The sequence below is a fragment of the Chenopodium quinoa genome, unplaced genomic scaffold, assembly GCF_001683475.1.
Source record: "Chenopodium quinoa cultivar QQ74 unplaced genomic scaffold, ASM168347v1, whole genome shotgun sequence".
NCBI lineage: Eukaryota > Viridiplantae > Streptophyta > Magnoliopsida > Caryophyllales > Amaranthaceae > Chenopodium > Chenopodium quinoa.
Genome location: NW_018744489.1, coordinates 27,594 through 41,922, shown reverse-complemented (window position 1 = coordinate 41,922; position 14,329 = coordinate 27,594). Strand labels below are relative to the sequence as shown.

The 14,329-nt window shown below is 34.4% G+C and overlaps 3 protein-coding genes across 3 annotated transcripts; 2 read left to right on the top strand and 1 right to left on the bottom strand.

Moving 5' to 3' along the window:
• The first annotated feature begins 2,924 nt into the window (after positions 1-2,924).
• Positions 2,925-3,437, top strand: LOC110697646 (BURP domain protein USPL1-like). The gene has a single exon (XM_021875025.1). The coding sequence runs from the start codon at positions 2,925-2,927 to the stop codon at positions 3,435-3,437; it is 513 nt and encodes a 170-aa protein (XP_021730717.1).
• A 4,133-nt stretch (positions 3,438-7,570) lies between these two features.
• LOC110697644 (BURP domain-containing protein BNM2A-like) lies at positions 7,571-8,608 on the top strand. The gene is made up of 2 exons (XM_021875023.1): positions 7,571-7,684; positions 7,825-8,608. The coding sequence occupies exons 1-2, from the start codon at positions 7,637-7,639 to the stop codon at positions 8,584-8,586; spliced, it is 810 nt and encodes a 269-aa protein (XP_021730715.1). The 5' UTR covers positions 7,571-7,636; the 3' UTR covers positions 8,587-8,608.
• An 822-nt stretch (positions 8,609-9,430) lies between these two features.
• Positions 9,431-10,603, bottom strand: LOC110697642 (pentatricopeptide repeat-containing protein At1g31790-like). The gene is given in 2 exon segments (XM_021875022.1): positions 9,431-10,117; positions 10,119-10,603. Coding segments are annotated over 2 exon segments (1,062 nt in total). The 5' UTR covers positions 10,512-10,603; the 3' UTR covers positions 9,431-9,448.
• Positions 10,604-14,329: the final 3,726 nt, after the last annotated feature.

Sequence of the window (14,329 nt, the reverse complement as noted above, 5' to 3'; positions counted from 1 at the left end):
ACGAATTGTAATGCATGACTGCTCAAAGACATGCAACATGCAAGACATACAATTGGACAATTTTAATCATTTAATTTTCCAAAAACTAAGTTCTCAAGCCTTTAACAATATCAAGACAATCCTGACCGTTAATAATATTATCCAAACAATCTTATCTTTGAATAATCACCAATAGCTATGCATGCGCATGCACAATAATAGGCTTATAGTTATGCATGGTATATTGACATGCAAGACGTACATTTGTCATTGCTTATCTGTTTTTCTAAATATTTTTTTTTTAATACTTTACATGATATGTTTCTTTAATATACTACCTCCGTCACATATTAGCTGTAATTTTGAAATTATTTATATATCACAAATAATACCCTCAAACTTACAACTAATATGTATTGAATCGGAGGTAGTATAAGAACAATAAGAAAATTTTCGGTTCGATATTACAAAATAACCATGGAAACTATAATGTGTTGATGTGGTGATTGTGTGTAAGAAAAAAAAAATTTGAATATTATAAGAAAGGGTAAAATGGAAAAGTGTAAAGGAAAGATGGATATTAAGGTAAAGTATTAAATTAAGTTTGTCAAAAATATAATAAGGTAATAGTGTAAGGAAATACAAAAGATAGTGATATTCATAAATAAAACAACTTTATCCTTTTTATAGCGATGTTACCAACAAATAAACTTTATCTTTAATACCTAAAAGTCAAAAAAGTCAAGTTATAATTAACTATTTCATTTTATTTGTCTTTGTTACAACATGTAGAAAACTGAAAAATGCAAAAATTAATTAAAGTCTAAAAACAAAGATGGAGTAATAAATATTGTAGTTTTTAAAATTTTACTTCACAAGATAAATAAGATCATCTTTATATTGGAAGTATAGGTCATGTGTTACTTCCTTTATTAATTTTGCATTTTTTTTTAATTTCAATTTGGGATAGAGTTATTTCATTACTTGTTGAAAACAGACTAATTACAATGCCAAGTTTAAAACTGTTATTCATGCACATGCATATTGATAGGCTAATAGTTATGCATGCATATAGATAAGTACACATGCAATTCATACATTTGTCATTATTTTTATTTTATTTTTTTAAAAAAATAGATTCAAACCTAATTTTTTTTGTAAAGCAAACATTCCACATTAATTGATATAGACTATATAGCATAGAGGTATATAACATATAAGAATTATAGTAATAAAGACTGTAGAATCAACTATCTTAAATGGTAAAACAAAAAAATTGAGGGGCCAGGACGTGGTACACATGAAATTGTAGATCAATTCCACTAGCCTTTTATGATCAAGGACTAAGTTATGTTCAAAACAATGAGATCGGATCAATTATATTCCTAATTTTTTTTTTTAAAAAAAAAAAAAAAAAAAAAAAACTGGTTATAAACAATTATAAGATTTTTTTTACAAAAAAGATCTACAATTGAAATAAATTACTTAATGTGTGAAGAGATTTGGAGTAATTTAAGTACACATATTTATATAGGTCAATATGTATACATATTAGATGTGCAATATATGTGTAATATAAGTGTGTATGTAACATATAAAGGGAGTAAAGGGAGCAAACTAGTCTAACAATCCTTAATGATGCTCCGCTATAAACCTTAAAACTAGGAAGACATTAACATAAGTTTCGCCATCATCTATCTCTCTCTCACTAAATTGTCTAACCATCTAACCATACTTAAATAATAATGCGTCTTTAATGCACACATCTAAGGAACACCTTTTTAAATTTGCCACGAGTAACTTACATAATATTGATGGATTGATGTATATGCTGCATGAATAAAATCTAAACTATTTACCAGTCAGTCTTACATAATGTATGAGTACATGATTAAAAATAAATAAATATATAAAAAATTAAAAAATCAATCAGTATAGTATGATTAATTAACACCCTATTTTCTTTAACTTATTTTGATTTCGATTAGAAAAAATAAAACAAATTTAATTAATTTTTTTTATTTAAACATATTCAAGAATAATAATTTTGAACAATTTCTCACAGTCACAAATAAGACATTTTTTTTAACAAAAATATAAGTTCAGGTAACATAAACCCAAAATAGTTAAGATGATTTAGAATGAACCGAAGAGATTAGAGCCTAAAGATGTCTTAAAATCTTCTCTTTTAAATTTACTTACCCCAGTTTTTTTTTTTTTTTTTTATTCATATAGTGTAGGCCCCATAATTGTTTAAATATTTACTTCTTATCCGCTTATAAATAGCGACGAACCCAAGTTTTTGACGAATGTACTCAAATCATAAGTAACATCCACAAACATCTCATCCAATCAACCAACAAAAAATGAAGATGTTTTTGGGTTTCCTAAGTTCAACCGTACTCTTTTTGGTGGTAATTTCTCTACTTCGATACTAGCTTAAATTGATTAGCAATATAAATTGCAAGTTTTATTTATATATACAGAAAAAAAAAAAAAAAAAAAAAAAAAAAAAAAAAAAAAAAAAAACCTCCTTTCATTTAGGAAAAAATCCATATTTTGAATTTTGGACATAATTTAATACATATATACTATATTTATATTCGAAATGTTATTGGATTATTATTAGATTAGTCGCAGTGCATATTTTCATATTACCAACTTTTTATAATTCCGCTCCATCCATGCATGCAGGTTGTGAGTGCTAGAGATGTTGATTTCAGCAAGAAGTCCGAGTTCAAGGAATCAGACTATGTGTTCTTCAACTACAACGACCTCAAGGTCGGGGGCGAAAATGCCGATTTACTTTGGTGGTGCATTCGATGCTGAAATCCCACGTTTTCTTCCTAAGGAAAAAGCCGAGATGATCCCTTTTTCATCCCAAAAACTCCCATTTTCTTCTTAACTATTTTGGTTTCCAACCCGAATCTCCTCAAGCTAAAGCCATGGAATTCAGTCTTAAAAAATGCGAGGGTGAAATTCCCGACGCTAAAGGAGCCAAAAAATGCGTTACCTCTTTAGACTCTATGATCGATTTCGTCCGTGAAACCTTCAAAAGTAGCACTACCAATAACGGTGGTCAGTTGTTTGACGATCTTAAGGTGTTGAGTACAAGTCCACTTCCGAAATCAGCCAAAGTATTTCAACCTTACACAATCATTGAGCAGCCAAAAAGAGTCCCGAGCCCTAAAATGACCGCGTGTCACATGCTGACTTATCCTTACGCGGTCTACTATTGCCATAACCCTGACCCTGAAAACCAAGTGTACGAAATCAGTTTGTTGGGTGAGGATGGTACTCGTGTTAACGCGGTTGCCAGTTGCCACATGAACTCGAATGCATTTGACGCTAATCTCGCCGTGTTCCGTATGTTCAACATTGCACCCGGCTCTCCAGTTTGCCATTTCCTCTCTTCTGATGGCCTGCTTTGGGTGCCTGCTAACCCATCCTCGATCTAATAGTACTACAGCTGCTACTGCGACTACTAGAGTACTAGTACGAGCTCATTAATGAAGCAAGAAAGATGGTGTTTAACTTTCTAATGTCTTTAACTTGGCCATGAACTAGCAAGTATAGCTAGTGTTTAATTGAGTCCTAAGTGTATGCTTTTATTATCGATCAACCGTGTACTTATTATCGATTAATAAAATCTTGTTTATGTACTGTACATGCTTTTGTGTCTTATATTCTTACACTATCTGGCTTGCAATTTAAAGTTACGAGATAAGTGCATAGGTTTATACCGTTATAGTTAGTTATTCCAAAAATTAATGCACAAAAGTTATACATTGTAAAGGTCCAATTTCCAATCACACACAAACATGGCTTCATTCTTAAGACATTGCAATGATAGAGCTACACGCCTACACATGACAGAAGTGACAGAGTCAGGATTTTGAAGACGGGTGTTGACATTATGTCTATGGAGTGTCAGAACTATAAATTACTATACTCCATATAAACATGTATATTGTTAAAAGAAAGAAAAAGAATTTCGATTACAAGCTTTAATCTTTCAAATATCTTTAACTGTTAATTAATAACTAAAAATTATAAATTTACTATACTACAAAAAGCATAATCAAGACGAATCTAACAAAATTGCATATGACACATTACTCCTTAGCTGTAAATCACTAAAGTCAATCAAAATGAAGTATGTAAATAGTATAAAAGTCAAAGTGTTACAAATGTAAAAAAAACGAAGCTGGTATTTAAAGTGGAATATGTACTTGAATAGTACTGTTAAAATCTTACAAGTAAAAAAAAAAAAAAAAAACTGAGCAAGTAAATTAAGTATATAGGCCGGTTTTGAAACATTGTTGGATTACTGATGGAGTGATGGTTACTAACATAATAAAACAATCTTTATCAAGTGACGAGTATCTATTTCGTTGATACAAAATTTTCTTCTGTGAATCTTGCACATTTTAACCACCAAATTTGAATCTTGCACATATTCGAGGAATAACTGTAATAAAAAATTGGGATGTGTTCCTGCATTAAGTTAAAAGATAAAAGAACGGATAAAGTAAAAAGATATTTCGTATATTCATTGCTAAATAGTCACAAAACTCTTCTTTTTCGCAAGTTCAGAATGTTTGCAAAACCTCTAATTTTCACCTATAAATAATACTTTCATCAATAGCACATACACATTGATTTATTCAATTTCATACAACTCTTCTAAAACCACCTCCAAAACTCAAAGTGTTGCTATTAATGAACCAATTCAACCAAAACTTGAAAGTGTGGATGCATCATATACCCTCCCCATATCCTGTGCGAAATATTCCACTTAAAAGTGGGGGTGATTGAGATTTGAACCCGTGATCTTTGTGTCACGCTGACTCTGATATCATGTTAGTGAACCAAAAGCTTAACTTGATGGTTGAAGCGCAAGAATATGTTTATACTCTTATCGGCTGCAACTATTCAGAAATGAAGTAGTTACTCATATCAGAAAAAGATCAATTTCCCGGGATATTAAATAGGAAAATTTAACAACAACAAACCAACCTTTGTTCCATTCTCCCAAACTGAACCAACCTTTAAATCTTCCAAAAATAAACACAAGTTTGTATTTTTTTCTCTCTTAGTAAACCCAAATGACTTGTAACCTGAATAACCGGTCACTTTGTTTTATTTTCCTTTAATTATCCTATTATCCTTTTTAAGTTAATAAATAAAATAAAAAATTAAAAAAAAAAAAACTCAAACCCCCAATCCACTGCCAGCCCCTTATTCCCTGACCCACTGCTAGCCACCCCTCCTCCCTTCATCTGACGGCGGCCGACGCCCAACCCACCCCCGGTGCTGGTGACCCCACCCTCGAAATCTAAACCACCTTCTCGAAACTACCCTCCTACACCACAATTCACCCCTCAATTATCCACCAATCACTACCCTGTCGCAACACGACAATAGTCCACATCCCCCGCCTTACCACCATTCACCACACACTCCGTCTCCAGCCACAAGGCCCACAACCCAAAATCGCCACCAATTACACTCAACAACACCACTAGTTAGCCACATCTTTCACACCAATACAACATCAATATTGCAGCCACGCATGCAACAACCTACATAATCAACACTCTAATCTCCCTCATCTCACTCTGAACCATCACCTGTCGCAGGCTAGCAACACCTCAACCAGCAACGTACGGACTCCCTTGCAATCACAAAATTAGAACCAAGCAAATCCATTTTCACACAAAGAACCTATCTCAAAGTTCGGTTTCAAATCCTGCTTTCAACCGAGCCCCATTGCTTTCCATTGCTGCCTCCTAGTTGATTCCAACCAGGGTCAAGTTCAAATCCTAACGTGTAGGGCGTCGGCCGCCGGCAGGGGAGGGGGTGGCTGGTGGGGAGGGGGACTGACAATGGTGGTAAAATAAGGGTGTTTTTTTTTTAATTTTATTATTAGCAGATCTTAAAAATAAAAATAAATAAATTTTTTCAGCTATCAGAATTTTCAAAAATTAAAAATATTAAAAAAAAAAAAAAAAAAAAACAATGAGCACATGACACATAGATTACAACCTGGTATAAACAGGTCAAGTGACCTGCTTAATTTGCTACGGGAGAAAAAATACAAACTTGTGTTTATTTTGAGAAGATTTAAAAATTAGTCTATTTTAAAAAACAAAGCAAAGATTAATTTGTTATTGTTAAATTTTCCTATTAAATATAATATTGTCACGTGTTACTTCCCTCAATCATATCTCTTGCAATGCATTATTTTTTCATTTTATAAGACAGAATTTTTTCACTACATGTTGAAAACAGACTAATGAAAATGCCAAGTGTTAAACTAACCCATAAACTTAAATTAGAATTATCCATCTAGCCTTTAACAATGGCAAGAATCCTGACCCTTAACAATGTCAGTAGCTATGCATGCACATGCATAAATAGGCTAATAGCTATGCGTGCATATATGTACACATGCAATACGCACAATTGTCATTATTTTATTTTTTTTAATACTTTTATTTTATTTTTATTTTTTGAAATTAAGTAGACACTAATCTTAATCAAGTGTGTCAAATAAAGTGATACGGATGGTTTAAAAAAAAAGTTGTATTCGGTCTTAATAGTATTTGCTTATCTACTATTATTACTAATTTAATAATTAATGATGATTAGATTTAACCACGAAGCTATGAACTTAACTTTCGGCCTATATATTTCCATCTAGTAATATGTAACTGTAGAGGGATACCATTAAACATTGCATGATTTAGTAATAAATTGAAACTTACTTCAATTCATATCTTCAACTGTAAATATTGCTAATTATCATAAAAAAAATAAAAAAAATTAAAACATGAAAATTATAAATTAAATTGAATCAAACAAGGCTCCAAATAATTATATTTTTCCGTATGAAAAAATAGGGATTATAGTGTGAATAGTGTAAATTTGGAAATGTTTCAGCTTAGAAATGAACGAGTATATAAAATGGAGATCATGAGATCAAATCTTAAACAAAGATTGTATTAAGGTTTATTACTTCCTCCGATCCTTTACTTTTGCCCCATTGTCATTTTTCAGGTCAAACTTTGAAAACTTTGACCATAAATTACCGTTAGTTTATAAAAAATAATATATTTATGAGTGGTCTTGATAGATTCGTCTCATTATATATTTTATTAATATCACGTTTTTAAAATTTTTACGTGCACAGTCAAATGGGGAAAAAACATAAGAGATAGGGGGAATAATACACTACAATACGAAATTATAATAATCACTTATTAGTTATTACTTGACACACTTTAGCTAGACACACTAATTGCACTCAATGCATCAACTTTGACATAGACTACACATTATTTAATCTCAATAACACATCTGTACTCAAGATTAGTCAGATCAAATCAAATTAGACCAGACTAAAAAAAAAATATAGATCAAACCTTAATATTGACATACCAAGTATACCTTTATTAAGATCATGCACTTGTTAAAAATCTACAAAGTACTTTCCTTTTTTTTTCTTTAACCCAATTCCTATAGTGTAGGTCCCATGCTTGATTAAATTACCAAAACTTATCCGCTTATAAATATCAACCCAGTTTTTGACGAATGTACTCCAAACTTAAAACTAATATCCACAAACATCTCACCCAATCAATCAACAAGTAAGATGAAGATGTTTTTGGGTTTCCTCAGTTCATCCGTTCTGTTTTTGGTGGTAATATCTCTAGCTACAAACTCTTAGTCTTACTTATATTGTTGAGCAATGTATATTGTACATATTATAAAGAAATATCAAATAATGTATACTTTAATTAATTACGTACCATATAGTAATATATGAATGCATGCATGCAGGTTGTGAGTGCTAGAGATGTTGAGTTCAGCAAGAAGTCTGAGTTCAAAGAGGCAGATTATGTGTTCTTCAACTACAACGACCTCAGAGTCGGGGCGAAAATGCCGATTTACTTTGGTGGTGCATTTGATTCTGAAGTCCCAAATTTTCTACCTAAGGATAAGGCTGATATGATCCCTTTCTCTTCCCAAAAACTCCCCTTTCTTCTTAACTACTTCGGCTTCCAGCCGGAGTCTCCTCAAGCTAAAGCCATGGAATACAGTCTCAAAAAGTGCGAGGGTGAAATCCCTGATGCTCAAGGAGCCAAAAAATGTGTTACCTCATTGGACTCTATGATCGATTTCATTCGTGAAACCTTCAAAATTAGTAATACCGGCAATGGTGGTCAGTTGTTTGATGATCTTAAGGTATTGAGTACAAGTCCACTCCCTAAATCAGCCAAAGTATTCCAACCTTACACCATTATTGAACAACCAAAAAGAGTACCAAGCCCTAAAATGACCGCTTGTCACATGTTGACTTATCCTTACGCGGTCTACTATTGCCATAACCCTGACCCTGAAAACCGAGTGTACGAGATTACTTTGATGGGTGAGGATGGAACTCGTGTTAACGCTGTTGCTAGTTGCCACATGAATTCTAAGGCTTTCGACCCTAACCTCATGGTCTTCCGTATGTTTAACACTCAGCCAGGTTCCCCTGTATGCCACTTCCTTTCTTCTGATGGTCTACTTTGGGTACCTGCTAACCCATCCTCGCTCTAGAACTACTGCTACTTCTACTAAGCGTTGATTTATGATGCAAGAAAATTGGTACTCCACTCTCATCGTACTCGGATCCCCTCTATCGAGTAAGGAAAAGTTGAACTGTTAGTGTTGTTTGTTCTTGTTTTAACTTTCTAATGTTTTTAACTAAGTCATGTAAAGGACTCCCATAAACTAGCAAGTGTAGCTAGTGTTTATTGGGTCCTAAGTATCTGTTTTTATCGATCAGATGTGTACTTATTATCGATTAATAAAATAAAGTTTGTGTACGTACTACTGTGTCTTCTACCTATAGACTCATATTTAAAGTCATGAGATATCGAGTTATAATCAAATATAAACAATCTGATTTTCATTAAATAGAAAATCAGTGCTACTGATAACATATACAGATACCATCTGAAATCTACTCGTAGACACAAGCTGTCCAAAATGATTTATACGAAGTATATAAGTTTGTACACTAATGCAGGCAAAAAGTATGTAATATAATTATATACAAACTAAATGATCTGCTGAAACGACGATTGTATTACCTGATCTAGTGCAAAATCTCCCAATGCAAGCTTTGCGGCCAGTTGACAGATTACCAGTTTTCCATGACAGGGCAATTGATGCAGGAAAGCAAGTACTGGCTAGCAACTTTCGTAGATGAAATGCTTCTGTATATAGCATTATAGCTCAGGCCGAATATACAACAAGAGATTGTGTCATTCGTTAAGTTTAAGTCTTCCATTAGCAAATCGAAACCAATCAATATACATCTCTAGCTGAATTTGCTTACAGTATTTCACATTAATCAGTTCTGTAACCCGGGTTTGACATTATCATCCTTACAAAAAACTGTTCCTGTTAGTATTTATCATGTTATTTCTAGCTTCAGACTACCACAGGCAAGCCTGACTTCATCCATTACTGATTTCTGTGGTTTCAGACCTGCAGCCTTCATTTCGTACAAGGTCTTTAAGGCGTCAATGTACAATCCATGGTGTATAAAACCAGTAACCATCGCGTTCCAACATGCATTGTTTCGTTTCCTGCGATCCATCCTGTCAAAAACTCTCTTAGCATCATTCAACAATCCACATCTCCCATACATGTCAATAAGAGCACACATCACAAAAACATGACTGTCAAACCCGAGTTTTATAGCATTGGCATGAATTTGCTGTCCAAACAATCCACCATCACCTACTCTTCCACAAGCCTTAAGAACAGTAGAGAATGTATACTCGTTCATCCTCACTCCGGCCTCGCCCATCACCCGAAAAATTCTTATCACCTCTCCAAAACATTGTTCGCGGCCATTGTTAACTATAACACCAGTCCAAAGCACAGTATCGCGATGATCAACTACACGAATAAGGTCAAAGAACACATGATTAGCCTCCATTAAACACCCAGATTTTCCATAGAATTCAACCAATGCAGTGTCAACAACTAATCCTCTATCATAACCCATTTTAAGCATCCACCCATGAACCATCTTCCCCAAATCAACCTCCTTTAAATGTACACAAGCCTTAAGAAAAACTAACCAAAACAACTTCCAAACCCGAATCAAACTCCTGATAAACAAAACATCTATACATCTTCACAAACAACCCTAAAGCTTCTTCAAAAAGATGATTATCAATAAGGGCAGCCATCACAATAGCCAAAGAAATAAAATTTCTGCGCGGCATTTCATCGAACAGTTGGTGTGCAACATCAAAACAACCACAACTCACAAGCATCAACAAAATTCGATTAAGCAAGCACAACCCAGTAGACCCCTTCAAAAATCTAACAATTCCAGCGTTTTTCTTCATGTGAGTATAAATTGCTGCTGCTTCAATGGCGTCTCGTTTTTGGGTGCATTCAACAACAAGAGAAACATAAATATCGGTAGTAATTATGTAAACATTTTCACGGAATTCATACATTTTTTGAAATTACTAAACATTGCACCCGGCTCTCTAGTAAGCCATCTTCTAGTGTGTGATTGGAGATTGGACATTTGCAGTCCATAAACCTAACTTTTATGCATTGATTTTTGAAAAAATGAACAATAACCAGTCACCACTACCCAATGTTTGTTAATCGATTGTGAACGAACTACACTTGATATCCCGTAGCTTTGATTTTGCAAAACAATCAAAGATAGATAATATAACACCCAATACCCCAATAGGAGGATGTCCTAGTTACTCACTGTGAGAAACATAAAATGTTTTTCACAGTGGCAATTCGTAAATAAAATGTACCACTTTAGTCACGATGATACGAAATTGTTCAGGGTGGTACAAGAAATAGATGATAAAATTGTACCACTTTAGTCACGGTGGTATAAAAACCCCTGTGATGAGAAACATGGATTTAGCGGTAGTATAGTACTTGCACATAAACAAGCTAAGATTTTATTAATCGATGATAAAAACATACACTAAGGACCCAATTAAACACTTGATAGTTATGGGAATCCTCTTCATAGCCAAGTTAAAGACATTAGAAAGTTATAAACAAGAACAAACTACACTAACATAGAGTGGATCTGAGTCCGATGAGAGTGAAGTAGCATCTTTCTTGCTTCATTAAAGAAATCGTACTAGTAGTCGCAGCAGCAGTAGCACTATTAGATCAAGGATGGGTTAGCAGGCACCCAAAGTAGGCCATCAGAAGAGAGGAAATGGCAAACTGGAGAGTTGGGTGCAATGTTGAACATACGGAACACGCGAGATTAGCGTCAAATGCATTCGAGTTCATGTGGCAACTGGCAACCGCGTTAACACGAGTACCATCCTCACCCAACAAACTAATTTCGTACACTCGGTTTTCAGGGTCGGGGTTATGGCAATAGTAGACCGCGTAAGGATAAGTCAAGCATGTGACACGCGGTCATTTTAGGGCTCGGGACTCTTTTTAGCTGCTCAATGATTGTGTAAGGTTGAAATACTTTGGCTGATTTCAGAAGTGGACTTGTACTCAACACCTTAAGATCATCAAATAACTGACCACCGTTATTGGTAGTGCTACTTTTGAAGTCGATCATAGAGTCTAAGGATGTAACGCATTTTTTGGCTCCTTTAAAGTGGGGAATTTCGGCCTCGTACTTTTTAAGACTGAATTCCACGGCTTTCACTTGAGGAGATTCGGGTTGGAAGTCGAAATAGTTGAGAATAAAGGAGAGGTGTTGGAATAAATAAATTGACAATTAAAGTGGTAGTTTCGTAAATAAATTGTACTACTTTAGTCATGATAATGCGAAATTGTTCAGGGTAGTACAAGAAATGAATGATAAAATTGTACCACTTTAGTCACGGTGGTACAAAAACCCTTGGTAAGAAACATTTTTTGTTTCTCACAGTCAGAAACATCATGAATTTAGCGATTAAAATGAGACATCTTATATATTTACATATTTATACATACAGGTTGTCAACGTAGCTCATGGATGTAACGACGACAGCGTGAGAGAGTATTGGGGAAAGAAAGCAATTGAAACCCTTTCAGGCATAAAGTCGAACGAGGGATGCCAAAACTCCGGCGAGTATTGGGGAAAGAAAGAAATTGAAGCCCTAGTAGGCTTTAAGTCTAATGATGTACAAAAATTTAATTCTATTGTGAAAGACTTTAAGTTTAAGCCTAATCAATGGCAATATTTGGATACGAATCCTAATTCGAAAAACGGGGAAACAACAAGCGCGTATTTTGTTAAAGACTTTGTGCCTAAGTCTAACCATGTTCTACAATGGCACCGTGGCGCGACTAGTCATGATGATGAGGTATCCACAACCAAATATTTTGTGAGAGATTTCGAGCCTAAGGTTAACCATGTTCTTCAATGGCACCATGGGGCGGCTAATCCTACCAAGGATGTTTGGCCAACAATAAAATATGTTGTGACCGGGTTCGAGTTCAACTAGCTTAACCGGCTTATTATGGTGTAGCATGCTAGATCAAGCCCCATAGTTTATCTAGTGGCATAAGACTAATCTGACTATGAGTTAAGTAAGTGTCTTTTATAAATAAAGGGTGTTTCTAGGTTTTTCTGGTGTCCTACGGGAGAGTTACAACTCCGAGACTGGATCCACGCGCTGTACTGCAAAACAACAGAGATTCCGGGGTTGGGAGCTGCGCCTCCAACGATCAAGTTAGTACTTGTATGTAGAGAGGGTGATCTGGTTCCTCTAGGGGAGGAGTGATCAGGAGTGGCACGCTCACTAGGACGGGTCTAGCAAGAGTGCTCGTGTGAAGTATGTGGTAATCTGTGTGTAATCAATGAAATTTGTCATTAATGAAAATTAATGACGGTATTTATAGTCTTGAGAAGCGTGCCTGATTCTAGGGTTTTTGGCAAACCCTAGAGTTGACTGGGCTTCTCGCGAATCGGGCCTAGGTGGCATATTTCTATGTAGGCAATCAATGTGCCATATGTCATAGCATAATTGGTCCAAGGAGGAAAAATAGCTGTGAGCCACGTGACAGGCCCTGATGAGCTCAACTGGGAGACACTTGTCAGGACCTGATTGGTCCACGTGGCGTATATTGATTGGGTGGGAAAATCCCCTAATCAAAGGGGGTTTGTTGTTTCAAATCTATTTCATGTACTATTTAGAGTGAAAGTTCATTGATTAGTACTAAGTTGTTGTATGTATGTAACGTCTTTATTTTAGTCTTGCAATGTTCAGTGTTGTTTCCAACTTATGGATTTCATTCGTTCCAAGCTAAGTTAGATAATAACATGGCCTTGATTATTATTGATCGATATGTAGAGTATTTATACAAAACTTACGTTTATAAGATAGGAAATAATTTTCGTAAAAGATATACTAGCATAACCATATATTCTAAATATATATTCACTAAATATTATCTTAACATTAATAATCCTAACTATATTATTCTTCTAATCATATCTACGAAAAAAATTTACCATTTGTTTTTTACCATTAAAACTTTTCAAAGTTATATTTTACGGTTTTACCACACAAAAAATTCTAAAATTATTTTTCACCATCTACCTTAAAAAAACCATTAAATCTAACGGAATTTCAAAAATTATTTGATTTTTGTGCCAAAGACATGGTCTTTATGGTTAGGGGGTTCTAATTTGATGTCAGAATTGACAAAAAATTATCACAAATGTAACTTTTTGCCTACTAAAAAAATACCTCGATTTACGTGAAACACGCAAAAATGAGGCACTTGCAATTAATTTTTTTCAATTCTGACGTCAAATCGGATTCAAATGACCAAAATAATCCCAAAACTTCTAAAGATCATGTTTTTGGCATATAAAGCGAAAATATTTTTGTTACACGTTAGATTTTACTTTTTTAGACCTTTTTTTGTTGGTAAAATAAACTTTGAGAAGTACTACTACTAGTTTGTATCTATTATGTATACAAATTCAGCCCAAAAAATGATGAGGTAGCCCCAATTATATATACTTTGTGAAAGACTTTGAGCCTAAGCCTAACCATGTCCTAAAATGGCATGCCATGGCGCGGCTAGTCAAGATAATGAGGCAACCACAACCAAATATTTTGTTAGACTTTGTGCCTAAGCCTAACCATGTCCTACAATGGCACTATGGCGCCGCTAGTCATGATGATGAGGTAACCACAACTAAGTATTTTGTGAGAGACTTCGAGCCTAAGATTAACCATGTTCTACAATGGCACCATGAGGCGGCTAATCCTACCAAGGATGTTTGGCCAACAATCAAACCTATTGTATGTGATCGGGTTCGAGTTCAACT